This window comes from Aquarana catesbeiana, linkage group LG01 (genome assembly GCF_042186555.1).
Source record: "Aquarana catesbeiana isolate 2022-GZ linkage group LG01, ASM4218655v1, whole genome shotgun sequence".
Classification (NCBI taxonomy): Eukaryota; Metazoa; Chordata; class Amphibia; order Anura; family Ranidae; genus Aquarana; species Aquarana catesbeiana.
Window position 1 is genome coordinate 47,366,244 of NC_133324.1, and position 27,121 is coordinate 47,393,364.

General features: G+C 45.9%; 1 protein-coding gene and 1 pseudogene across 1 annotated transcript in view; one reads left to right on the forward strand and one right to left on the reverse strand.

Moving 5' to 3' along the window:
- The window catches only part of LOC141131170 (uncharacterized), a 48,074-nt gene extending 31,610 nt beyond the window's left edge, over positions 1-16,464 (forward strand). Inside the window, exons 5-6 of the mRNA XM_073618215.1 lie at positions 11,458-11,548; positions 13,450-16,464. Of these exons, the coding sequence (XP_073474316.1) occupies positions 11,458-11,548; positions 13,450-13,651 (293 nt within the window). The 3' untranslated portion in view covers positions 13,652-16,464. The remainder of the gene's footprint in view (positions 1-11,457; positions 11,549-13,449) is intronic.
- LOC141124394 (U2 spliceosomal RNA) lies at positions 10,831-10,950 on the reverse strand (annotated as a pseudogene).
- Positions 16,465-27,121: the final 10,657 nt, after the last annotated feature.

A 27,121-nucleotide genomic window follows, 5' to 3' on the forward strand; every position in this document is an offset into this window, starting at 1 on the left:
ACAAACAATGGGGCATTATTTTTCCCACTGACATCAGGACCTTTTCTACTCCCGCTGGCCACAGTCCGGGCCTCCTAAACTCTGAAGGACAGTAAACTGGCCCTTTGATAAGAAAATTTGGAGGGAACACCCTTCCTATTATAGTCGTGGAGCAACTCTTGGGCCCCACGGCTCCATGTTAACTATTAAACTAAAACGATGGTGTTGCAAGTTGAGAGAGCGCTGGAAGTATCTTTGTTAGATATTGTTACTGCCTTAGCAGAGCTTGGGCGCACTCTCATGAGCTTGCAGCGACATATCTCAGAGATGCCTAAGAGTGGCGGTTTTGCAAGCTACTTCTCCAGTTGATGTTGCGCCAGGAGACTTTCGCCTTCTGCCTCCCTTCTTATGAATTATAATGTACACATTGTCTTTTCATCGGCAAACGAGCACTCTGGATTGTGCAAATGATATATATTATTTGATTATCTTTGTTATTGTTTTTATACCTAATGTGAAAACGTTAATAAAAACATTGAAACAGAAATACAAAAAAAATAAAAAATTAAAAAAAAAGAGAAGAAAATTCGGAGACCCCTGATCTTCTACATGGCGGAATGAGCCATAAGACTTAGCACATTTTTTGTTTTGATGCATCTGGAATGTATACTTGTTTAACCCCTTAATGATGAAGGTCCAAACAAATCTTAAAGCGGAGTTCTGCTAAAGAAAAAAAAATAAAAGTCAGCAGCTACAAATACTGCAACTGCTGGCCTTTAATAATCGGACACTTACCTGTCTCAGGGTCCAGCAATGCGGAGGAGCGAAGCCCCGCTCGTCTCCCCCTCCTCTCCGCGGCGCCGGCACTGTAAGTGTGGGCGCCCAGCTGTGGCTTCCCAGTGACTGTCCGGGCGATCATCTGGGACCTGTGACGTGTCCCAGATGATTGCCGAGAGGGAGGGGGGAGAGGTGATCTCCCTTCCAGTGCCACGGTGCGCCGGGAGGAAGTGGGAGCTGGGACCTTCTGAAAAGAGGGTACCGGCTCCCCCCCCCAAAAAAAATTAAATGTGGCATGTCAGGGGGTAACCTCCCTTAAAGCGGAAGTTCCATTTTTGGGTGGAACTCCGCTTTAATACCCAAAACATGTTTTGCAAGTTTGACATGCGTTAGTAAAACTAACTAACTTTTCAAAAACTAATGCCGCGTACACACGATCGGACATTCTGACAACAAAATCCTGGATTTATTTCCGAGGGATGTTGGCTCAAACTTATCTTGCATACACACGGTCGCACAAATGTTGTCGGAAATTCCGAACGTCAAGAACGCGGTGATGTACAACACGTTCGACGAGCTGAGAAAAATGAAGTTCAATAGCCAGTGCGGCTCTTCTGCTTGATTCCGAGCATACGTGGAATATTGTGCGTCGGAATTGTGTACACACGATCAGAATTTCCAACAATGGATTTTGTTGTCGGAAAATTGAGAACCAGCTCTCAAATTTTTGCTGTCGGAAATTCTGACAACAAATGTCCCTAAACACGGTCGGAATTTCCGACAACAAGCTCACATCGAACATTTGTTGTTGGTAATTCCGACCGTGTGTGCGCGGCATTAGTGTATCCAGGTGAATTATATCTTTTTTCAGGGCACATTGGGCATTCATTTGGTGGCAATTGTGACACACCGGGACAGGGGGCTTTTGGAGAGGCCTGGGAGCAAGCCTCTTACCCACTGACTATGGGCCCTGGCATTTAAGGGAACACTACTCTTTAGAAGATGTATGACTGGGGGATCCGAGGAGTGGTCTTGTTTCTGATTCAAGTTCATGTCTCCCCAAAAACACACAGACTCTGGGAACCAGAGGTTCCATATCCATATTTGGGGCCTGTATGCCTCAAACCAGCAACGACTGTAGATATTAATGTCATCAACAACTCAAGCAACCTGTTTGGGGTCGCCTGCTATAATGTGTTTATTGAAAGAAGGTCTAGTGTGTTTTCTAATGCCGCGTACACATGACCGTTTTTTCCGTCAGAATAAACTCTGACTGTGTTTCCGATGGAGTTCCGACGGAGTTCCGCTGAAACGGACTTGCCTACACACGATCATACCAAAGTCCGATCATTTAGAACAGGATGACGTACGACGGGACTAGAAAAAGGAAGTTCAATAGCCAGTAGCCAATAGCTGCCCTTGCGTTGTTTTTGGTCCGTTGGAATAGCATACAAACGAACGGTTTTCCCGATAGGAATTGATTCCGTCGGAAAGATTTAAAACATGTTCTATTTCTAAGGTCCGTCAGAATTTTCGAAAGAAAAAGTCCAATGAAGCCCACACATGATTGGAATATCCGATGGAATGATTTAGTCGGACCTTTTCTGCCGGAAAGTCGGGTCGTGTGGCATAAGGGTCTTTTACCCATTGTTAATTGTGCTAATTAACGCACCTATTGTCTGCTAGCAAACTACTGTAGGGATGTGTTTATACTTGTAATAACGTGTATTGAAGTTTGTGAGTTTGATGCCGGCAAGTCTGACCTGGAATGAGATCCCTGATTGTCCAGGTGGCTAGTTTAATTAAATCAAGCGGAGTGTGGGAAGGTTCCGTCAAAGTAATCATTAATGGATATTTTGTTTTGTTTTTTTTAGCCTACATAAAACGTACTCACAATGACTGAAGCCTGGGTCACATATATGGGAATTGCACGCATTTTGAACTGCATCCAACTCGCATGACATGTGAACCTGCATCCTTTTCAATAGAGCCGCTTCACACATGGGCGGGCTGGCTGCAGCGTGTTTTCAAAAAGAGTCCGGTACGATTTTGAGCCCCATTTCCAATGTTATACGCTTTAACAATTCACACCTGAATCGCACCTGAACTGCTGAACAAAGTTGCACGGAGGGAGATGAAATCGTGCTGTCAAATCCGGCCCGCACTTATGTGAATCCCAACAAAAACAAACCAAAATGGAAGGCGCGCACACCTAGTGCATTACCAAAAACATTTATTGGATGGTAAAATCAGTAAAAAAAAAGGTCACTCACAAAATAGCAACTCTCTATGAGCCATAAAATCCACACAAAGTTGAATGCTGCGGACACATGTGCCATATCACATCAAAAGGGGGTAAAAGCTGACGCGTTTTCAGGGGCACACCCTCTTCTTCAGAGCTAAGCTACGCTGGGTATGCTAATGCACCCCTGAAACGCGTCAGTTGTACCCCTTTTGCTGTGATATGGCACATGAGTCTGCACCATTCAACTTTGTGTAGATTTTATGGCTCATTAAGAGTTACTATTTTGTGGGTACCCATTTTTTTTACTGATTTTACCATCCAATAAATGTTTTTGGTAATGCACTAGGTGTGCGCGCCTTCCATTTTGTTTTGTTTTCCTAGTTTCTATCGGGTCACCCCATCTGAGGAGGGCACCATCCGCCTAGTCCTGGAAAATTGATGTCCTGTTGCTTTTTACCACAGAAGACCCCTTAGCGCTAGAAGTGACTGTTTCTTCTTGTTTATCTAATATGTGAACCCAAGGTGAGACTAAATAGAAACCTAAATAGATACTTTAAAATCTTACCTAAAACACACTGACCCTAACTTTTGATACTGACCTCTGACCCTGACCTAGATGAAACCCTGATCTATTTTATTGTTATTTTAATGAATTCATTATATTTTTTACAGAGACATTTTTCACCTCTGGCATACAATGTATAATTTTCTCCATTCAAGCATTAGAAAGAGCACAGGGGTGGGCTGTGCAGTTACTGATCACTGTGGTAGCCAATCACAAGATTGAATGAGAGGACCATGACATCACTCCCTTAGTCATGCGAGACTGTTCCATCCTAGGCAATTGTGTGCCAGGCAAGGCAACATCATAGAGGAGCAGGTAACTTGCTCCTTTACACCCAAAAGTCATAGGGAGTTTTGTAATGGAGTGTAGCACCCTCCTAGGTAGGTGCTAGAAAAGAGTCTAGTTTTTGGGTCTTTCTGCTTACCAGGAAGACTGCCGGGTAAATTTAGATGCTCTCTCCCTACCAGGGAGCAGGGATCCATTGGTAGGGTCTGCTCATGGTGCTCAGGTGCTGCTTATGTTGAATGTTTTACACTGGTCCAATAGAATGGGGCATATTGGACAGTGGAAGGAAACCTGACAAATGAGAGCACAGGCATAGTTACAGCCCTGGTCATTGGCAGAGGAAAGTGTCTCAGTGCATACTGGGTGACTGTATATATGCCAAGGGCAGGTGTGCTCAAGGTCTTCGGCTGGAGAGCGGGCCCCGGAGGGAAGGGGGCAGCTGCCCCTCCTCTGTAGAAGCTGCCATGCGGCCTTAGGTGGCTGACCTGAGGGCCTGAATCTGAGTATAGCTGCAACCCAGATGTCCAGCAGAGCTGACTGGAAGGGAGACATGCCAGGAAGGATCTGTTTTGGCCTACACATCTGTGTCTCTTCTGTGAGGACCCTCTCTTCAGCTAGTAGAGTCAGTGGACAGGTGTCAGTCAAAGGGGATGCTAGTGAGTGTCCTGAAGATAAACAGTTTCATCAAGTCTGCTGCCAAAGCAAGCAAAGGACTTATTTTTCCCATACAAGTGTTGTATAGTATAACAGAAAGTCTGTTACCATATTTAACCTGGTGAGGCAGAGTGAAAGTTGTCCTCATCTGTAATTAGTTCCAGTTGGAGTATCCCACTATTCCCTTCTCCTATCCAAGTTCCAACAATAAACACCAAAAAAACAAACCCCTATGCCCTGTACACACGACCGGTTTTCCCGTCGGAATAAACTCTGAAGGTTTTTCCGACGGAATTCCGTTTAAGCTGTCTTGCATACACACGGTCACACCAAATTCAGACCATCCAGAACGCGGTGACGTACAACACGTACAATGGGACTAGAAAAGTTCAATAGCCAGTAGCCAATAGCTTCCGTCTCGTACTTGCTTCAGAGCATGCGTCGTTTTTGGTATGTCGGAACAGCATACATAGTTACATAGTTACATAGTTACATAGTAGGTGAGGATGAAAAAAGACACAAGTCCATCAAGTCCAACCTATGTGTGTGATTATATGTCAGTATTACATTACATATCCCTGTATGTTGCGGTCATTCAGGTGATTATCTAATAGTTTCTTGAAGCTATCAATGCTCCCCGCTGAGACCACCGCCTGTGGAAGGGAATTCCACATCCTTGCCGCTCTTACAGTAAAGAACCCTCTACGTAGTTTAAGGTTAAACCTCTTTCTTCTGCGAAAAAGTTTTATCCCTATTGTGGGGTCACCAGTACAGTATTTGTAAATTGAAATCATATCCCCTCTCAAGCGTCTCTTCTCCAGAGAGAATAAGTTCAGTGCTCGCAACCTTTCCTCATAACTAAGATCTTCCAGACCCTTTATCAGCTTTGTTGCCCTTCTTTGTACTCGCTCCATTTCCAGTACATCCCTCCTGAGGACTGGTGCCCAGAACTGGACAGCATACTCCAGGTGCGGCCGGACCAGAGTCTTGTAGAGCGGGAGAATTATCGTTTTATCTCTGGAGTTGATCCCCCTTTTAATGCATGCCAATATTCTGTTTGCTTTATTAGCAGCAGCTTGGCATTGCATGCCATTGCTGAGCCTATCATCTACTAGGTCCCCCAGTTCCTTTTCCATCCTAGATTCCCCCAGAGGTTCTCCCCCCAGTCTATAGATTGCATTCATATTTTTGCCACCCAAATGCATTATTTTACATTTTTCTACATTGAACCTCATTTGCCATGTAGTCGCCCACCCCATTAATGTGTTCAGGTCTTTTTGCAAGATTTCCACATCCTGCGGAGAAGTTATTGCCCTGCTTAGCTTAGTATCGTCTGCAAATACAGAGATTGAACTGTTTATCCCATCCTCCAGGTCGTTTATGAACAAATTAAATAGGATTGGTCTCAGCACAGAACCCTGGGGAACCCCACTACCCACCCCTGACCATTCTGAGTACTCCCCATTTATCACCACCCTCTGAACACGCCCTTGTAGCCAGTTTTCAATCCATGTACTCACCCTATGGTCCATGCCAACGCACCTTATTTTGTACAGTAAACGTTTATGGGGAACTGTGTCAAATGCTTTTGCAAAATCCAGATACACTACGTCTACGGGCCTTCCTTTATCTAGATGGCAACTCACCTCCTCATAGAAGGTTAATAGATTGGTTTGGCAAGAACGATTCTTCATGAATCCATGCTGATTACTGCTAATGATATCATTCTTATTACTAAAATCTTGTATATAGTCCCTTATTATCCCCTCCAAGAGTTTACATACTATTGATGTTAGGCTAATTGGTCTGTAATTCCCAGGGATGTTTTTTGGGCCCTTTTTAAATATTGGTGCTACATTGGCTTTTCTCCAATCAGCTGGTACCATTCCAGTCAATAGACTGTCTGTAAAAATTAGGAACAACGGTCTGGCAATCACCTGACTGAGTTCCCTAAGTACCCTCGGATGCAAGCCATCTGGTCCTGGTGATTTATTAATGTTAAGTTTCTCAAGTCTAATTTTAATTCCGTCCTCTGTTAACCATGTAGGTGCTTCCTGTGTTGTGTCATGAGGATAAACACTGCAGTTTTGGTTACTGAAGCCCCCCAATTCACTCGTGAAGACTGAGGAGAAGAATAAATTCAATACCTTTGCCATCTCCCCATCCTTTGTAACCAGATGTCCTTCCTCATTCTTTATGGGGCCAATATGGTCTGTCCTCCCTTTTTTACTGTTTACATACTTAAAGAATTTCTTGGGATTTTTTTTGCTCTCCTCCGCTATGTGTCTTTCATGTTCTATCTTAGCCGTCCTAATTGCACCCTTACATTTCTTATTGCATTCTTTATAAATTCTGAATGCTGAGGATGATCCCTCAACCTTGTATTTTTTGAAGGCCTTCTCCTTTGCTTTTATATGCATTTTTACATTGGAGTTAAGCCATCCAGGATGTTTGTTCGCTCTTTTAAATTTATTACCCAATGGGATACATTGGCTAATGCCCTTATTTAATATGCTCTTAAAGCAAACCCATCTCTCCTCCGTATTCTTTGTTCCTAATATTTTACCCCAATTTATGCCTTTTAGCAAGGTTTGTAGTTTAGGGAAGTTGGCTCTTTTGAAATTCAGTGTCTTTGTGTTCCCTTCATGTTTCCTATTTGTGTGATTTATACTGAAACTAATTGACCTGTGATCGCTGTTACCTAAATTGCCCCGTATTTCCACATCTGTGATCAGGTCTGTATTGTTGGTAATCAGTAGATCCAGTAATGTTTTATTTCTAGTTGGTGCGTCTACCATCTGACCCATAAAATTGTCCTGCAAGACATTAAGGAACTGGCGAGCCTTAAATGAATGCGCGGTTCCCTCCGCCCAGTCTATGTCTGGATAATTAAAATCCCCCATTATGATAACACTTCCCATCCTTGCTGCTAATTCAATTTGTGATAGGAGATCCGTCTCCACTTCCTCCCTCAGGTTAGGGGGCCTATAGCATACTCCCAGTATTATTTTCCCCTTAGCTTCATCCCTTTGGAGCTCTACCCATAAAGATTCCACCTCCTCCCTAGCCCCCTCAGTGATGTCATCTCTCACATTCACTTGTACATTATTCTTGATATATAGGCATACCCCTCCCCCTTTTTTACCCTCTCTATCCTTGCGGTATAGGGTATACCCTTGAATGTTTGCCAGCCAATCATGAGAGCTGTTGAACCAGGTCTCTGAAATTCCCACAAAATCCAAATCCTCCTTGTACAACAGTATCTCTAGTTCACCCATCTTGTCCGCCATGCTCCTGGCATTAGTGAACATGCCACATAGTTTAGACCGGTCGCATATTGTCCTCGTATTGGGTGTTTCAAGATTGCAACTAGGACTTGCTACTATACTCACCTTGTGTTTTTGTGCTTTGGTTAACCTACCACTAATGCCCCCAATACTACCCTCTGGAATATCTTCCGCGCTGGCTATCACTGTCTCTGGACCCTCCCCCCCCATCGCCTAATTTAAAAACCCCTCTAACTTTTTGGCCATCTTCATTCCCAGCAGATCTGCACCCTCCTCATTTAGGTGCAGTCCGTCCCTTCTATAGTACCGGTTACCGACTGAGAAGTCGGCCCAGTCCTCCAGGAACCCAAACCCCTCCTTACTACACCAGCTCTTCAGCCACTTGTTTACTTCCCTAATCTCCCTCTGCCTTTCTGGTGTGGCTCGATGTACCGGTAGTATTCCTGAGAACACTACCTTGGAGGTCCTTTTCCTCAATTTAGCTCCTACGTCCCTAAAATCGTTCTTTAGGACACTCCATCTGCCTCTGACTTTGTCATTGGTGCCAACGTGCACCATGACAGCCGGGTCTTCCCCAGCCCCTCCCAGTAATCTGTCCACAAGATCCGTGATGTGCCGAAACTGAGCGCCCGGTAGACAACATACTGTTCGGCGCTTCAGGTCTTGGTTACAGATTGCCCTCTCTGTCCTTCTAAGAATTGAGTCCCCTGCCACCAGAATCTGTCTTTCCTTTCCCTTTGCTGCCCCTCCCACTCTCACTGGAGGAGTTCTTCCCCTGGCAGCTAGGAGAGTCCCTCATCTGCAGCAGTGCTGGTCCCTGACTGGTTTCACCAATGTCACTCAAAGGAGCGTACTTATTGGGATGCACCAGTCCTGGATTGGCCTTTCTGGCACTTCCCCCTCTACCCCTCCTGACTGTCACCCATCTACTCTTTGCTAGTGCCTGCACCTCTTTGTCTCCACCCGCCTCTGTGCTGGCCCCTGCCGGCACCTGCCGTGTACGTTCCTGGCTCACCTTTAGTATGGAGGGACTTCTCAGTGCTGACAGTTGCTTCCCCAGATTCAGAACCTGGGCTTCCAGGGAAACAATGTGCTTACATTTTGCACAGCAGTATTCTTCCTCGATCGGATGATCAAGGAACGCATACATGCGGCAAGAGGTACAAAGAGTCGCCTCTCCACACCCGCCGGGCATCGTACCTATTAAATTTAGTGAGGATTTGGGGATTTTACCCTGTCCAAATTACCTAACAGCTAGCTTCCTGGCACTAATACTCAAGACAATACACAGGTACACAACAAGACAATACACAGGTACTCACAGACCTACGTGCACTCACAATACACAAGTACTAACGATCCACACACACTACTCAGACAACACTCAGATACTCACACTACACAGGTACTATGACCCCTGTTATAACCTCCTGTTTTAAACTCTGGTTTTTTAACTCCCACTTATTCCAGCTCCACAGCTTCAGACTGAGCACGCTCAGACTGAGTCCTACAACCAGTTAAATAGGCACCTATGAGCAATTAACCACACCCCTTAATTGATAGACTGATGAAACCAGAGAAAAAAAAAGAAAAAAAAAGCTATTTAAAAAGTGATAGCAAAAGGCAAATTAAAAACTAAAAGGAAAAGCCCCAAAAATGCAACCCAGCAAACAAACAGCAAACAAACAGCAAACAAACAGCAAGCAAACAGCAAACAAACAGCAAACAAACAGCAAGACTTGTACACTCTAAATCTGTTTTTTTTAACTCCCACTTACTCCAGCTCCACTTACACCAAGTTCCACAGCTTCAGACTGAGCATACAGACGAGCGGTTTTCCCGATAGGAATTGGTTCCGTCGGAAAAATTTAGAACATGTTTTCTTTCTAGGTCCGTCAGAATTCTTGACATAAAAAGTACGATTGGGCATACACACGATTGGAATATACGATGAAAAGCTCCCGTCGGACTTTTTCTGTCGGACATTCCGCTCGTGTGTACACGGCTTAGATTGATTATTGGAAACTAGAGGATGAGAGTGCGGATGGTAGTGTGAAAACCCCTGGTAACTGGCTGCAAAATAAAAAGGGGAAAAGCTCGGGAAAGTCTACACACAGCAATCCTTACGGGGCAGTGCTACAGAAGGAATGAACTGTAAGGGACCACAGGAAAGCTGCGTATAAGGGGTTAGGGGAGCCTTTGCAGAGAAATTGTTACTTCTTCTGAATTTTGCTAAAGGGCATACTGGTGGGGCACTGGATCCAATCCTGGGCAAAATAGGGTTTTGGGTTCAAGGCAGATCTCTGTCAATCAGGGTAACCTTGGGGGTCTCCAGAGTAGCCTCAATGAATATAAAAGGTTTTTTCTTTCAAGTTTGCACTGGTGCAAAAACCTAAAATGGAAAAAAAAAGCCCGGAAGTGAACAAATAAATGTGAATGTGCAAACACACACTAAAAAGTGCACTTAGTCCACCCCCCCAAGGGGTAGGACTTCTACCCTGATACCTCATTGGTCTGCTTAGCCAGAAGGCCTAGCAGACCCCATTCTTCTGGGTCAGCCAAAGCCGACCATCAAATGCTTGGTCGAGGGGCTCTCCCAAAGAAAGACCCCCCAGGGGCAGGGGAGGAAGGAACCTGAGGGCCACACAGGGAGAAAAATAAATAGAAAAAAAAGTGGCCGTGCAGATTGTGCACTGGCCGGGCCCTGAGGCCTGGTAGACAAAAATTGCCCTAGACTTAAGCCAAAAGGCCCAGCCCTAAAAAAGGCACAGTGCAAAAGAAAAGCAATTTAGTGATTGTGACCATGTGCCTTTCCACAGAGAGGGGTCCCTCACCCAGGTTTACTCCCAGGGGGCACAGACACCATGGACCCTCTGGCTTCCCAGACCATGGCCAGACAAGGTAGAACGTTCGAACCAGGAGGTAATGGGCTCTTGCAGCTTTCCCGGGGGGAATTATTCCCGTGCCCCAACTGCCTGTGGGCGCCCCGGTTTCTGTTCCAGCCGGTACTAACCTTCTAAGCCCACCATCACTCTAGCAGAGATTTAAAGCCACCACTCCAACCTTGGTCAGGTCAGAATGGCAGCACAGAACCTCCACTAGATCACTGATAAGAACAGATACTACAGTTGATCTTAGCCAAAAGGCCTAGAAGCAATGAATATAAAAAGTTTGTCCGCAGTCCGGAAAGTCTTTTTTTTTTAGTTTTTGACAGAGCGAAGATAGATTAGAACATCTGTTTTTTTATTGTTACCTCTCCCCCTGTTACTGAGATTCATCCTCTCTATTTGTCCTGTTTACTGTTATCATCAAAAGTGAAAGCAAAAGAAAATCCCAAATTTTGGGTGGTCTCAAATGGGAAGTAACAGATGGGAAATCTTCCAAAGGGGACACTAGTTCTGGTGACATGGGAAGGGGAGGGGGCTATGGATTCCCTTAATTTGCAGGGATTTCCTCTCACTTCCTTTTTTGGAAGGACAGGAAGTGAAGGTAAATCTACCCAATGAGACACAGATGACAAAAGAAAAAAAAAACTGACAGGTTTACAACCCTCTGGTACCCTATCTACAATGGAAAATGTGCCTTTAGTTCTACTTTAAGATTGATTTTGATGACTGTCAGTACATAAGTAGGATTGAGTCTAATAGCAGCTGATCTTTTCACAGGTATTGGTTGGAAAACGGCTATGTTGATTCTGAGTCCGTTCACTTTCCTACTAGGTGTTGCTATCCTGGTGTTAAATGTCCGCATTAACAAGTAAGTCCAATAAAAAAAAAAAAAAGTGGAATTTTAATATATCTGTGAACTGTATTTTCTGTTGTACTTTCCATTGTCAAAAAAAAAGATACATAATAAGGGTAAGCGGAAGGATTTCACTGATACGGATTTCACCACATACTGTAAATTACTAATTTCCCCATTGATTACATTTCACCAAATCAATAACTCTCAATTTAAAAAAAAAGTCAACTTTTCATTTATTTTTGATAATTTATTTAGAGAGTGTTTTTTGGAAGGTGATGTATCTCAGGTAGTTTATTTTATGTTTAACGGATTTGATTTGATTATTTTCTCCCTTTTTTTTTGCATACTTTGCAAGTTTGTTTTATTTACTGTAAATTTCTGTAAACTAGTTAGGATAATGGGGAGCTATTTTTTTTTTTTACATTAAAGCAGATCCAGTATAGTTGAAAAGAGATTCCTTAAATTTAAAACCCTTTGCATTTTGCCAAAATGGTGAAATTTCAGCAAAGTTTCCTGACGTTTGCTAAACTTTTGGAAAAATGTAAAAAAAAACTCGCTAATCTCTAATAAATTCTTATTCCGAAGTGTTTTTCATATGTCCTAGAGCAGATATATGCAATTAGCGAAATCCAATCCAATCCAGCTGTTGCAAAACTACAACTCCCATCATGCCTCTGCCTCTGGGTGTCATGCTTGTGGCTGTCAGTCTTGCTATGCTTCATGGGACTTGTAGTTCTGCAACAGCTGGAGGTCCGCTAATTGCATATCCCTGTTCTAGAGCTTACATTGCAAGCCATGCAAATGCACAAAGTCATGTGCCTGTTGTGCAGTTCAGTTGGTTGTCCTATGGGAAACATTATGGACAGTACCAGACTTATCAATTAAACTGCACAGTAAGCTCTTATGCCCCGTACACACGGTCGATGGAAAATGTCCGATCGGAGCGTGTTGTCGGAAATTCCGACCGTGTGTGGGCTCCATCGGACATTTTCCATCGGATTTTCCGACACACAAAGTTGGAGAGCAGGAGATAAAATTTTCCGACAACAAAATCCGTTGTCGGAAATTCCTATCGTGTGTACACAAATCCGACGGACAAAGTGGCACGCATGCTCAGAATAAATAAAGAGATGAAAGCTATTGGCCACTGCCCCGTTTATAGTCCCGACGTACGTGTTTTACGTCACCGCGTATAAAACGATCGGATTTTCCGACAACTTTGTGTGACCGTGTGTATGCAAGATAAGATTGAGCCAACATCCGTCGGAAAAAATCCTAGGATTTTGTTGTCGGAATGTCCGAACAAAGTCCGACCGTGTGTACGGGGCATTAAAGTGGAGTTCCACCCGTTTTTTCGTTTATTAAAAGTCAGCAGCTACAAAGAGTGTAGCTGCTGACTTTTAATAAATAGACACTTACCTGGTCCCATGGTCCAGGGATGCAGGCACCGGGAGCCTCACTCCTCTCCCCCTCCTCTCTACAGCGCCGGCATAGCAACTGTGGGCACCCGGCCGTGACAGCTTATGCCTTCACAGCCGGGCGCGCACTGCGCATGCATGAGTTGCACTGCACTCTGTTATTGGCCAGGCAATCTTCTGGGACCTGTGACATGTCCCAGAAGATTGTTGGCAGGGAGGGGCCGCCTAGGGGGAGAGGAGGAGTCGCCTAGGCGGCCTAGAATAGGAAGGAGGAAGTGGGACAGGAAGTCCCACTAAAAAGAAGGTACCCCCCCCCCAAAAAAAAATTACATGCCAAATGTGGCATGTACGGGGGGCGAGGAGTGCTTAAAGTGGAAGTTCCAATTTTGGGCAGAACTGCTCTTTAAGCATTTCTCTCGGATATACTGTATGGTGTTTTCTTAACTTGAAAAACTAAGTAAAAACATGTTTTGGTGTTTTAATTCATGCTAATAGGAAAAGAAAGCTCTCTGCCTTGCCGAGCCATGTTAAACCTCATCATAAACTTGGTACACCGTATGAGCAGTCACCATTAACAAGCAAAGGAGATCTCGCTGACTACCCAGGGCTGGACTCCAACTCTTCCACCTTGAGGCACGGAGAAATCCTGATAGAGTGGAAGGACGGCACAATCTCTCCTCTGTATGACCAGCAGTGAAAAGAAGCCACAGTTTGGTGCCAAGCCTACATATTTCTGACCATGGATTGATCCTTTCAGACTCAAAACTTCACATATCGCCTGTATTGCTGAGTTCCTCTGATCATCCTAAGAGGAACAATCTCAATAATTTGTCCTTTCCAGGTTTATATCACCAACTTTTAGCTGAGATATCACCAAGTCCTCAAAAAAGTAGGACTTTTATAGGAAGTGTCCATTAGCCCTCTACCCTTCCCTTATTAGAATGCCCATTATCATTTCAGAAGACATTTTATTGGGTGGTAAACCCTCCAGGAGGTTTAGTAAAAAGAGCATAGTTAAACCCATCCCTGTCTAGATTCTATGTTTTTGTTACAACTAAATACCACACAATAGATGGTGTGCTGTCAAACCTAACTTTCACGTGATGTCATCAACTTATTAAAATACTTTTTACCAGAAACCATCTTAAGCTACGCATCTAAAAGGCTTTCCATTTAACGTGGTTTCTCCAGTCACAGGACTGAAATTTTCCAAATGTATGCCAACAAATCTTGCACTTGCACAATTGCACAGTCAGTGAGGCAATTCCAGATTCTATATCTTCAAGATTCTCCAGTAGATGTCTGACCACAACACAGTGTTCCTGCCAAACATTCAAGTGGAACTACAGGTATAACTGTCCCAATCTCTTAAATAGTGCTGTAGGCAAGTCACCAGACCCATTCTCAGGCCCAGACCCATCCTTCCAACAGACACGTTGGTTAAGACCTTTCCAAATTTTATACCAATTCTCTTAAGTTATCCCCACCTATAAAGCACCATGAATGGTGCCACTAAGGCACCTCAAATTGACAGACCTTTTTTTAATGAGGATGTGTTCATACCTTTGTGTGAACATATTTGGTAAAACATGAAATTTGTATCTACAGTATAGTACATCATTGTTTAAAGTCATGGGATTTAAAGAAAAATTTAAATAGATTTCAATCCACTCACTAAAAACTTATAACAGATTAATGCAATGTCAGACGTTGCCTTCAAACCTTTAAAATTCTGCAGCCTTCATCAAAGGTATAAGTGGAGATCCTGATTGAAGGTTATTGATCAGACACTTTCTGTTATGGGGTGACAACTCTACCCCAACTATTGGCTGCTGTGCCAACATGCAGGAAACAATATTTTATGGAAGAAAAATAAACATGGAGATTGTTCATGATACAAAGATCTAGTTAAAGCAAAAGTAAACCCATCCATAAAACAGTTTCATTTCCGGCACATGCCGCAAATGTAACAATCCCATTGGTTGTGTTCTCAACCAAACTGTCATACCATCCAATGGCTGGTGTCATAACTGATCACATGTGCAGCATCATGGCAGTTGTAGATTAAATAGAGACAAAGATGGCAGCTTCCTTGGCTAAAAACGATAGGAGGGTTTACTTACACTTTAAGTAGCTCATACATTTTTTTTTTGTTCAACCAGTGGGTTGAATGAAAGAAAATGCCTTGATTCCCCCATCCACATCAAATCACCCCCCCCCCCCCCCCCACACCGCTGTGGTATTATATTCTGATGGAAAGCCTTCCCCGCCGTCAGAATACAATGATCAGTGTTGCTCGCCATAGCCAGTGGCACTGATCGTTTGGGAAAAATCCAACAGACCTGTTTGTACAGAAGTCAATCGCTAGATCAACTTCTATACAACCAGCCTTCCCATACATGGACTTAAATTTGTCAGGTTCAGCAGGGATCTATGTATGGATGGCTTTGGGGTTTCTTTAGGGACACCCATGTGAAATAATACTTTCTCTGTCCAAGAAAAAACATATTTCTTTAGTGTTGTCAATCACCTAAGATAACGACACCTGATAAGCAGATGTCCCATCAAAGAATACCTAGGCCGCCATTAGAAATGATGGGGGCCCCCGTACAGCCTACCTAGAAAGACTTACTCCCCAGATATACAGTCACAAAAATCAGTGGAGAGTGGAAGTGTTAAGCTACTGACTGAACTCACTGTTCTGCACTGAACATAGAAGGATGAGTTTTACCAGCAACATTCCATACATAGAGGGGATATATTGCTTGAGTGTGAATCCCTCATTGGATTCTGAGCTGTCCTTCTTCGTTCTCAGTAACCCTCGGTGCTTATGATCCAACTTCTCCTTGTTTATCATTAGAAGGGTGGGAACAGAACTACCACTCCCATACCTCATCTACACAGGGACTCATCCTTATTCTATGCCAAACCTGGGCTACTCCTGCTGTCCAGGTGGGGCCCGGGCACAGTATGGGAGTACTACTTGAACCCTCCTATCAGTGTCATTAACACAAACCCTAGCTACTCCCATAGGCAGTGCAAGTGTTGAACACAAATTACTATTGGCTCATTTATTAGCAAACTGTTTGGACAGTCAGTTCACTTTTTATTTGGTTGATTCAGGAAACTGACCTGCTTACCTGGGCCTCTGGAACTAGTAGTTCAGGGAACATGGACGGTGCGGACTATAAGGCTTTTCATGCTGATCCAGGTAATGATTGAATGCTCTGGAGTCATCACCTTTAAAAGGAATGCTGAGATTGACTGGAAAATTCTCATTGTTAGAGCTATTTTTAATAAATACCTTCAATGTATTCATACTGAGATGAATAGAGATTGTCTGAAAATGTGAAATCAGGTCCGCTAAAGAAAAAAAAATATGGTTATGTGAATTATTTTCTAAAATTGAATTCAATGTAATGTTCTTTTAAATTCACTACTGTGTGATGGCTACATTCTACAACTAGACCATAACTCAGATTAAAACAATAAACCATCTCTTGATACAGATATCACTGTGGATATATCTATCAATTTTGGAATAAGCTGCTTTGATTACATTTTGCCCAAGACACATAGGAGTCCTTAAAGTGGAGGGCCACCCTGAAAAAAAAAAATTCACCTAAAAAAAATTAAAAAAAAAACATTTGAAAAAAAAATACATTTTTAAACTTACCTAAACCCTTGTTGCTAGGCAGTCTTCCTAATCTGCCTCTTCCTATTCCGCGGCGTGTCCTGTTCCTCGGTGAGCGGCCCCGTTGTCTTCTGGGAACTGTGTGTGTTCCCAGAACACCACAGGGCCATTCACAGAGCGCAGCGTCGCTCGCGCGTGCACAGTAGGAAACTGGCAGTTAAGCCGCAAGGCTCCACTGCCTGTTTCCCTTACCTAGGATGGCGGTGCCGGGACCCGAGAGCCGAAGGATGGGTCGGCCTCGGGCGGCCGACATCGCGGGCACCCAGGACAGGTAAGTCTATTTATTTAAAGTCAGCAGCTACAGTGTTTGTAGCTGCTGACTTTTAAATTTTTTTTCTAAGGCCGGAATCCCACTTTAAAGCCCAACTCAAGGTTGGACCCCCTCCATCTTGATCCTTTGCCCCCCTCCCATGGTGTTTCCATGATGCCCTGGGATTGCAGGAGGTTTGCTAAATGGAGCTGGGTAAAAGGCCAAGATGGAGGGGGTCCAAGTTGGAATTGGATGTACTGAGTTCTCCCTGCCGAAGTCTCCTAAATGCACTATAATACCAAAAGTATTGGGACGCCTGCCTTTACACACACAGGAACTTTAATGGCATCCCAGTCTTAGTCCGTAGGGTTCAATATTGAGTTGGCCCACCTTTGCAGCTATAACAGCTTCTACTCTTCTGGGAAGGCTGTCCACAAGGTTTAGGAGTGTGTCTTTGGGAATGTTTGACCATTCTTCCAGAAGCGCATTTGTGAGGTCAGGCACTGATATTGAACAAGAAGGCCTGGCTCGCAGTCTCCGCTCTAATTCATCCCAAAGGTCTTCTATCGGCTTGAGGTGCAGGCCAGTCAAGTCGCTCAAACTCGCTCATCCATGTCTTTGTGGACCTTGCTTTGTGCATTGGTCCAAATCATAAATCATTTGGTGGAGGGGGGATTATGGTGTAGGGTTGTTTTTCAGGGGTTGGGCTTGATCCCTTTGTTCCATAGTTACATAGTAGGTGAGGCTGAAAAAAGACACAAGTCCATCAAGTCCAATCTATGTGTGTGATTATGTGTCAGTATTACATTGTATATCCCTGTATGTTGCGGTCGTTCAGGTACTTTCCTCATAACTAATATCCTCCAGACCCTTTATTAGCTTTGTTGCCCTTCTTTGTACTCGCTCCATTTCCAGTACATCCTTCCTGAGGACTGGTGCCCAGAACTGGACAGCACGGGCGCCGCGGCACAGTGGTGAGCAGTAAAAAGGTTCGCTGGTTCGAATCCCAACCACGACACCACCTGCGCAGGCCAGTCAAGTTCCTCCACCCCAAACTCGCTCATCCATGTCTTTATGGACCTTTCTTTGTGCACTGGTGCGCAGTCATGTTGGAACAGGAAGGGGCCATCTCCAAACTGTTCCCACAAAGTTGGGAGAATTAAATTGTCCAAAATGTCTTGGTATGCTGACGCCTTCGAAGTTTCCTTCACTGGAACCTGGATTTTGCTAAAGCATTTGACACAGTTCCCCATAAACGTTTACTATATAAAATAAGGTCCATCAGCATGGACCATAGGGTGAGTACATGGATTGAAAACGGGCTACAAGGGCGAGTTCAGAGGGTGGTGATAAATGGGGAGTACTCGGAATGGTCAGGGGTGGGTAGTGGGGTTCCCCAGGGTTCTGTGCTGGGACCAATCCTATTTAATTTGTTCATTAACGAACTGGAGGATGGGATAAACAGTTCAATCTCTGTATTTGCAGACGATACTAAGCTAAGCAGGGCAATAACTTCTGAGCAGGATGTGGAAACCTTGCAAAAAGATCTTAACAAATGAATGGGGTGGGCAACTACATGGCAAATGAGGTTCAATGTAGAAAAATGTAAAATAATGTATTTGGGTGACAAAAATATGAATGCAATCTATACACTGGGGGGAGAACCTCTGGGGGAATCTAGGATGGAAAAGGACCTGGGGGTCCTAGTAGATGATAGGCTCAGCAATGGCATGCAATGCCAAGCAAACAGAATATTGGCATGCATTAAAAAGGCGATCAACTCCAGAGATAAAACAATAATTCTCCCGCTCTACAAGACTCTGGTCCGGCTGCACCTGGAGTATTATTATTATTTCAGGTACTTGTATAGCGCCGTCAATTTACGCAGCACTTTACATATATATATATTTATGTATATACATAAATAAATATATACACACACATAAATATATAAATATATATATATATATATATATATATATATATACACACACACACACACACACACATATATATATATATATATATATATATATATATATATATATATACACATACACACACACATATATATATATATATATATATATATATATATATTCACATCAGTCCCTACCATCAATCTATGGTCACTAACTCACATTCATACATAGTAGGGCCAATTTAGACAGGATCCGATTAACTTACCAGCATGTCTTTTGGAGTGTGGGAGGAAACCGGAGTACCCGGAGGAAACCCACGCAGGCACAGGGAGAACATGCAAACTCCAGGCAGGTGGTGCCGTAGTTGGAATTTGAAACAGCGAACCTTTTTACTGCTAGGTGAAAGTGCTATCCACTACACTACTGTGCCGCCCACGCTGTCCAGTTCTGGGCACCAGTCCTCAGGAAGGATGTACTGGAAATGGAGCGAGTACAAAGACGGGCAACAAAGCTAATAAAGAGACTGGAGGATCTTAGTTATGAGGAAAGGTTGCGAGCGCTGAACTTATTCTCTCTGGAGAAGAGACGCTTGAGAGGGGATATGATTTGAATGCTGCTGCCAGACTTATCCACCTTACTAACCGCTCAGTGTCTGCCAACCCTCTCCTCCAATCCCTACACTGGTCTCCATTCAGTGTCTGCCAACCCTCTCCTCCAATCCCTACACTGGTCTCCATTCAGTGTCTGCCAACCCCTCTCCTCCAATCCCTACACTGGTCTCCATTCAGTGTCTGCCAACCCTCTCCTCCAATCCCTACACTGGTCTCCATTCAGTGTCTGCCAACCCTCTCCTCCAATCCCTACACTGGTCTCCATTCAGTGTCTGCCAACCCTCTCCTCCAATCCCTACACTGGTCTCCATTCAGTGTCTGCCAACCCCTCTCCTCCAATCCCTACACTGGTCTCCATTCAGTGTCTGCCAACCCCTCTCCTCCAATCCCTACACTGGTCTCCATTCAGTGTCTGCCAACCCTCTCCTCCAATCCCTACACTGGTCTCCATTCAGTGTCTGCCAACCCTCTCCTCCAATCCCTACACTGGTCTCCATTCAGTGTCTGCCAACCCTCTCCTCCAATCCCTACACTGGTCTCCATTCAGTGTCTGCCAACCCTCTCCTCCAATCCCTACACTGGTCTCCATTCAGTGTCTGCCAACCCTCTCCTCCAATCCCTACACTGGTCTCCATTCAGTGTCTGCCAACCCTCTCCTCCAATCCCTACACTGGTCTCCATTCAGTGTCTGCCAACCCTCTGCTCCAATCCCTACACTGGCTCCCCATCACCCAGCGAATTAAATTAAAAATACGAACCACAACATACAAAGCCATTCACAACTCTGCCCCGAGCTACATCACCAATCTTGTCTCCAAATATCACCCAAATCGTCCTCTCTGCTCTTCTCAAGACCTCCTACTCTCAAGCCCTCTCATCTCCTCCTCCCATGCTCGTCTCCAGGATTTCTCCAGAGCCTCTCCCATCCTCTGGAACTCGCTACCTCCATCTATCCGGCTATCCCCTACTCTTGCTACCTTCAGGCGATCCCTGAAAACTCATTTCTTCAGGAAAGCCTATAACGTCTCTAACTAATCTTTTACCATTTCCATCAGCTCATTCCCCACAGTTACAACCTTTTGTACCACCTGCCCCACCCTATTAGATTGTAAGCTCTTCTGAGCAGGGTCCTCTTAATCCTCCTGTATCTTATTGTATTATAACTGTACTGTCTCTCTTTTATATTGTAAAGCGCTGTATACTGTTGGCGCTATATAAATCCTGTATAATAATAATAATAATATGATTTCAATATACAAATACACTACTGGTGACCCCACAATAGGGATAAAACTTTTTCGCGGAAGGGAGTTTAACAAGACACGTGGCCACTCATTAAAATTAGAAGAAAGAGATTTAACCTTAAACTACGTAGAGGGTTCTTTACTGTAAGAGCGGCAAGGATGTGGAATTCCCTTCCACAGGCGGTGGTCTCAGCGGGGAGCATCAATAGTTTCAAAAATCTATTAGATAAGCACCTGAATGACCGCAACATACAGGGATATACAATGAAATACTGACATATAATCACACACATAGGTTGGACTTGATGGACTTGTGTCTTTTTTCAGCCTCACCTACTATGTAACTATGGAACAAAGGGGTCAAGCCCAACCCCTGAAAAACAACCCCACACCATAATCCCTCCTCCACCACAAAGCAAGGTCCATAAAGACATGTATGAGTGAGTTTGGGGTGGAGGAACTTGACTGTCCTGCACAGAGTCCTGACCTCAACCCCATAGAACACCTTTGGGATGAATTAGAGCGGAGACTGCGAGCCAGGCCTTCTCATCCAACATCAGTGCCTGACCTCACAAATGCCCTTCTGGAAGAATGGTCAAACATTCCCATAGACACACTCCTAAACATTGTGGACAGCCTTCCCAGAGGAGCTGAAGCTGTTATAGCTGCAAAGGGTGGGCCAACTCAATATTGAACCCTACAGAGTAAGACTAAAGCCGTGTACACACGATCGGATTTTTCGACGGGAAATGTTTGATGTGAGCTTGTTGGCGGTAAGTCAGACCATGTGTACGCTCCATCGGACAATTGTTGTCGGACTTTCCACCAACAAATGTTAGCTAGCATGTTCTCAAATTTTCCGCCAACAAATGTGTGTTGTCGGACTTTCCGATTGTGTGTACACAAGTCCGACGGACAAAAGTCTAAAGTACAAACACGCATGCTCGGAATCAAGGACGAGCCGGAAGCGCTCGGTCTTGTAAAACTAGCGCTTGTAATGGAGATATCACATGACTAATGAACTTCCTTTTTAATCGGCTCGCCGTACGTCACTACGTTCGTAATTGTTGGCCAACATTTGTGTGACCGTGTGTATTCAAGACAAGTTGGAGCCAACAACCTTCGAACAAAATTCCACGGTTTTGTTGTCGGAAAGTCCGATCGTGTGTACGGGGCTTTAGATGCCATTAAAGTTCATGTGTGTGTAAAGGGAGGCGTCCCAATACTTTTGACAATATAGTGTATATAAGAAGCCAGTGGGTGACTCAGCCCATCGGATTCTACTTATAGAATGGACTGACCCTTTAACCAAACAAACACATTTTGGTGAAAACGTTCAGGTGTTTTAAACAGCCTTGCAGGATTTAAATGGCATTTTTGCATGTGTGCGCTGTAATCTTTTGTTCTGACCCTTTAACCACTTGCTTACTGGGCACTTAAACCCCCCCTCCTGCCCAGACCAATTTTCAGCTTTCAGCGCTGACGCACTTTGAATGACAATTGCGCGGTCATACAACGCTGTACCCAAATGAAATTTTTATCATTTTTTTCCCACAAATAGAGCTTTCTTTTGGTGGTATTTAATCACAGCTGGGGTTTTTATTTTTTGCTAAACAAACAAAAAAAAGATGGAAAATTTTGAAAAAAAAAAACATGTTTCATAGTTTGTTATAAAATTTTGCAAACAGGCACTTTTTCTCCTTCATTGATAGGCGCTGATGAGGCGGCACTGGTGGGCACTGATAGGCTGCACTGGTGGGCGCTGATAGGCTGCACTGGTGGGCGCTGATAGGCTGCACTGGTGGGCACAGATAAGGCGGCACTGATAGGCACAGATAAGGTGGTACTGATGGGCACAGATAACATGGCACTGATGGGCACGGATAGGCACAGTTAAGACAGCACTGATAGGCACAGATAAGGCGGCACTGATCGGGACAGATAAGGCGGTACTGCTGAGCACAGATAAGGCACTGATGGCCACTGATGGGCCCTGATGGGTGGCATGGATGGGCACTTATAGGTACCACTGATGGGCAGTTTTGGGTGGCACTGATAGGTGACACTGATGTGCAGCACTGTTGTTGAGGCACTGATTGTGGGCACTGATGGGTAGCACTGTGGGCACTGATGGGTAGCACTGTGGGCACTGATGGGTGGCGCTGGTGGGCACTGGTAGGCGGCACTGCTGCCTATTGCTAGGTGGCACTGGCAGGGGGCACAGGTGGGCACTGGTGATCTGGTGGCAGATCTCCATGACTGATGTCCCTCTCACGGCCGCCGGTGATCGGCTTTTTTTTTCCTCCTCACGCTGTCAGCGCAAGGAGAAAAAATAGCCGATTATCGGCTCTGTTGACATCACATGATCAGCTGCCATTGGCTGACAGCTGATCACGTGGTAAAGGGTCGGGATCGACCCCTTACTCCGATCTGTGATCAGCCGAGTCTCATAGACTCGCTGATCACAGAGCGCGCCACCTGCGCCCTGCAGGGGGCGCGCAGGCCGCTCGTGCACGGGATGACGTCAATAGACGTCGTCCCGGCAAAGCAAGTCCGTGCTGTAGCCGTCATTCGGCTATAGCGCGGATCTTAAGTGGTTAACCAGTCGCAGACATCGGGCATACGAGATATGCAAAAAAAAAAACATGAACTACTACGCCCCAGGATTCCGCTCCAGCTGCCATAGTTTTTTCCCCGTGACTGGCTGTCAAAGTGTTTCAGGAGCACAGGCAGTACAGCAGGCTGTATTTACATGGCAATGCCCACATTTGATGCTGAGCCTCCATGACTGCAGGAACTGAAATCCAATCCAATGGCTGTTAGGGACAGCCAGTCTGGAGAGGAAAGGGTTAGATGATGCTAGGCGTCCTCCATCCAGGAAATGGAGGTGGGGGCTCTATCTGACCTGCTGAAGCTTCTGGTTGCACATTGTGAGAAGCTCACAGTGTGCTGTGAAATCAGAGTAAAAAAATAAAATTCAGTCCAGGAGAGGAGTCTGTACAACTGTGCAAGACTGAAGGGAAGCCCGGAGGTCAGATTTAAATATTAATGAGAGGGTCATATAATCGCTTCCCTCAGCATACAGGCTTTACTGAACAGTTGGGAACTGTCAGCAGACATTCACATAAACTGTCGGACATGGAAGAATTTTCAACTGATCCAAACAAAAAATATTCACCCGATTAGCGCTCTCTGATCTGATATCAGTATAGAGATACATCATCATCATCATCGGATGTTACAATCATTTATAGTGAATATTTCTTTTAGTGTAAAGGATATAAAAAAAGGAAAGACATGACGGTTGAAGTTTCCATGCAGATGATAATTCCAGATAAAGAGACAGTTGTCCCCGGCCGGGGATCAGATGTCAGAAGACACAAGAGGATCAGTAGAGGATGATATGTCAGCCTGCTGGTGGGATGCGCTGCTCCATATGCCGGCATGATGGGACTAATTCCCCCGATAACAGATGGTGCTCTACCACAAGGCATAGCCACACAGAAACCGGACACCCATCAGACCTAGAAGAGGCTTGGCAAATGTGAAAAAAATACCAAACCTTAGGCCCCTGTCCTGCGACTTGGAACTGCAAAGTCGCATGACAGGTCGTATCCCATGATTTCCAATGAGTACCATTGAAATCTGTGCGACTTCAAGTCGCACTGACTTAAAAAAGGAGTCCCTGTACTACGTTGGTTCCGACTTTGATGCGAGTTGAGGTCCATACACCTCAAGTTTACACAGGCATTCCCAGAAATCACGGCAAAAGTCGCAGCATTAGGAAAGGTGCCTTAGGGTCGAATTTTAAAACCACCTGCCGACCAGCCGCCGCAGTTTTACTGCGGCAGAATGGCACGGCTGGGCGAAGCGACGTTATGTAACATCACTTCACCCTGCGGCCACTAGGGGCGCGTGCGCCCGCTGCTCGCCCCCCCTGGAGCCGATGCGAGTGCCCCGCGATCGCTGCTGACACACCGAGAACCGGGATCTGTGCGTGTAAACACACAGTTTCCGGTTCTCTGAGGGGAGAAGAGACAGATCGTCTGTTCATATGCAGACGCGGCCATTGAATTGAGTAATCGGGCATGTTGGAAATTTTTTGAAAAACTAACGATTTTCTAACCAATGATGGGAGAATCGTGGGAGAAATGTAAAATCGAAAAAGAAATGCGCATGTGCAAGAAGAGAAAAGAAGGATTCCCAGCCACGAAAAAATTCTTTTCTGCAGCAACAGCAGGTGAAATTGAAGGCTTGGTTGGTCGAATTTTGAAATCGGTGGTGGTGACATCGGATCACAAAAGGTTCACAAAATGCACAAAATTTCTAATTTTCAAAAGAAAGTTCTTTTGAAATTCTACTCATGTATGGCCCAGCCTTAGTGAACTCTGTATATATACACCAGTCTAAAAAGTTTATTATCAATATCAAAGATAGCTGCTTACACTTGTACCCACAGATACCCCAGACACGTACACAAAAATAAATGTGTAGCACTATCCCTTTAAGAATGGTGAATATAATACAAACATAAAAGTGAATATAATGCAGAATCCAAGCACAATACAGTATAAACCTTCCTCAAAATTGTAACATCCACCACATTAATTGTGTGATATCATATAAAAAGTCCCTGATCCCCCCCACCACCATCCCTCTGTCCCGAATCCCCCCCACCACTATCCCTCTGTCCCTGATCCCACCTGCCACCACTATCCCTCTGTCCCTGATCCCACCTGCCACCACTATTCCTCTGTCCCTGATCCCACCCCCCACCACCATTCCTCTGCCCCTGATCCCATCCCTTACCGCCATCCCTCTGCCCCGCATCCCACCACCATCCCTCTGCCCCTGATCCCACCCCCCACCCCCCACCACCACCCCTCTGTCCCTGATCTCATACCCACTATCCTTTTTGCCCCAAATCCCAACCCCCCCACCACCGTCCCTCTGCCCCTGATCCCCCACTACCATCCCTCTATCCCTGACCCCCCCCACCATCCCCGAATCCCCCGAATCCCAACCCCCCCACCACCATCCCTCTGCCCCTGACCCCCCCACCTTCCTCCCTCCCTCTGTCCCTGATCCCACCCCCCATCACCATCCCTCTGCCCCAAATCCCCTCTAACACCACCCCTCTGTCCCTGATCCCACCCCCTACCATCCTTTTTGCCCAGACTCCCAACCCCCCCATCACCAGCCCTCTGCCCCTGATCCCCCCTCACCACCATCCCTCTGTGCCTGATCCCCGCCCCCTCCACCTCCATCCCTCTGCCCCTGATCCCCCCCACCACTATCCCTCTGTCCCTGATCCCACCCCCAACCACCATCCCTCTGCCCCAAATCCCCCTCAATACCATCCCTCTGTCCCTGATCCCACCCCCCACCACCAACCCTCTGCCCCAAATCCCCCCCAACACCATCCCTCTGTCCCTGATCCCACCCCCCACCACCATCCCTCTGCCCCGAATCCCCCCCAACACCATCCCTCTGTCCCTGATCCCACCCCCCACCATCCTTTTTGCCCAGAATCTCAACCCCCCCCCATCACCAGCCCTTTGCCCCTGATCCCGCCTCACCACCATCCCTCTGCCCCTGATCCTACCCCCTCCACCACCATCCCTCTGCCCCTGATCCCTCCCACCACCATCCCTCTGTCCCTGATTCCACCCCCCACCACTATTCCTCTGTCCCTGATCCCACCCCCCACCACCATTCCTCTGCCCCTGATCCCATCCCTTACCGCCATCCCTCTGCCCCGCATCCCACCGCCATCCCTCTGCCCCGCATCCCACCACCATCCCTCTGCCCCTGATACCACCCCCCCACCACCACCCCTCTGTCCCTGATCTCATACCCACTATCCTTTTTGCCCCGAATCCCAACCCCCCCACCACCGTCCCTCTACCCCTGATCCCCCACTATCATCCCTCTATCCCTGACCCCCCCCCACCATCCCTCTGTCCCTGGTCCCACCCCCCCACCACCATCCCTCTGCCCCTGATCCCATACCCACTATCCTTTTTGCCCCGAATCCCAACCCCCCCACCACCATCCCTCTGCCCCTGACCCCCCCCCCCACCTTCCTCCCTCTGTCCCTAATCCCAACCCCCCATCACCATCCCTCTGCCCCAAATGCCCTCCAACACCACCCCTCTGTCCCTGATCCCACCCCCTACCATCCTTTTTGCCCAGACTCCCAACCCCCCCATCACCAGCCCTCTGCCCCTGATCCCCCCTCACCACCATCCCTCTGTGCCTGATCCCACCCCTTCCACCACCATCCCTCTGTCCCTGATCCCCGCCCCCTCCACCGCCATCCCTCTGCCCCTGATCCCCCCACCACTATCCCTCTGTCCCTGATCCCACCCCCCACCACCAACCCTCTGCCCCAAATCCCCCCAACACCATCCCTCTGTCCCTGATCCCACCCCCCACCACCATCC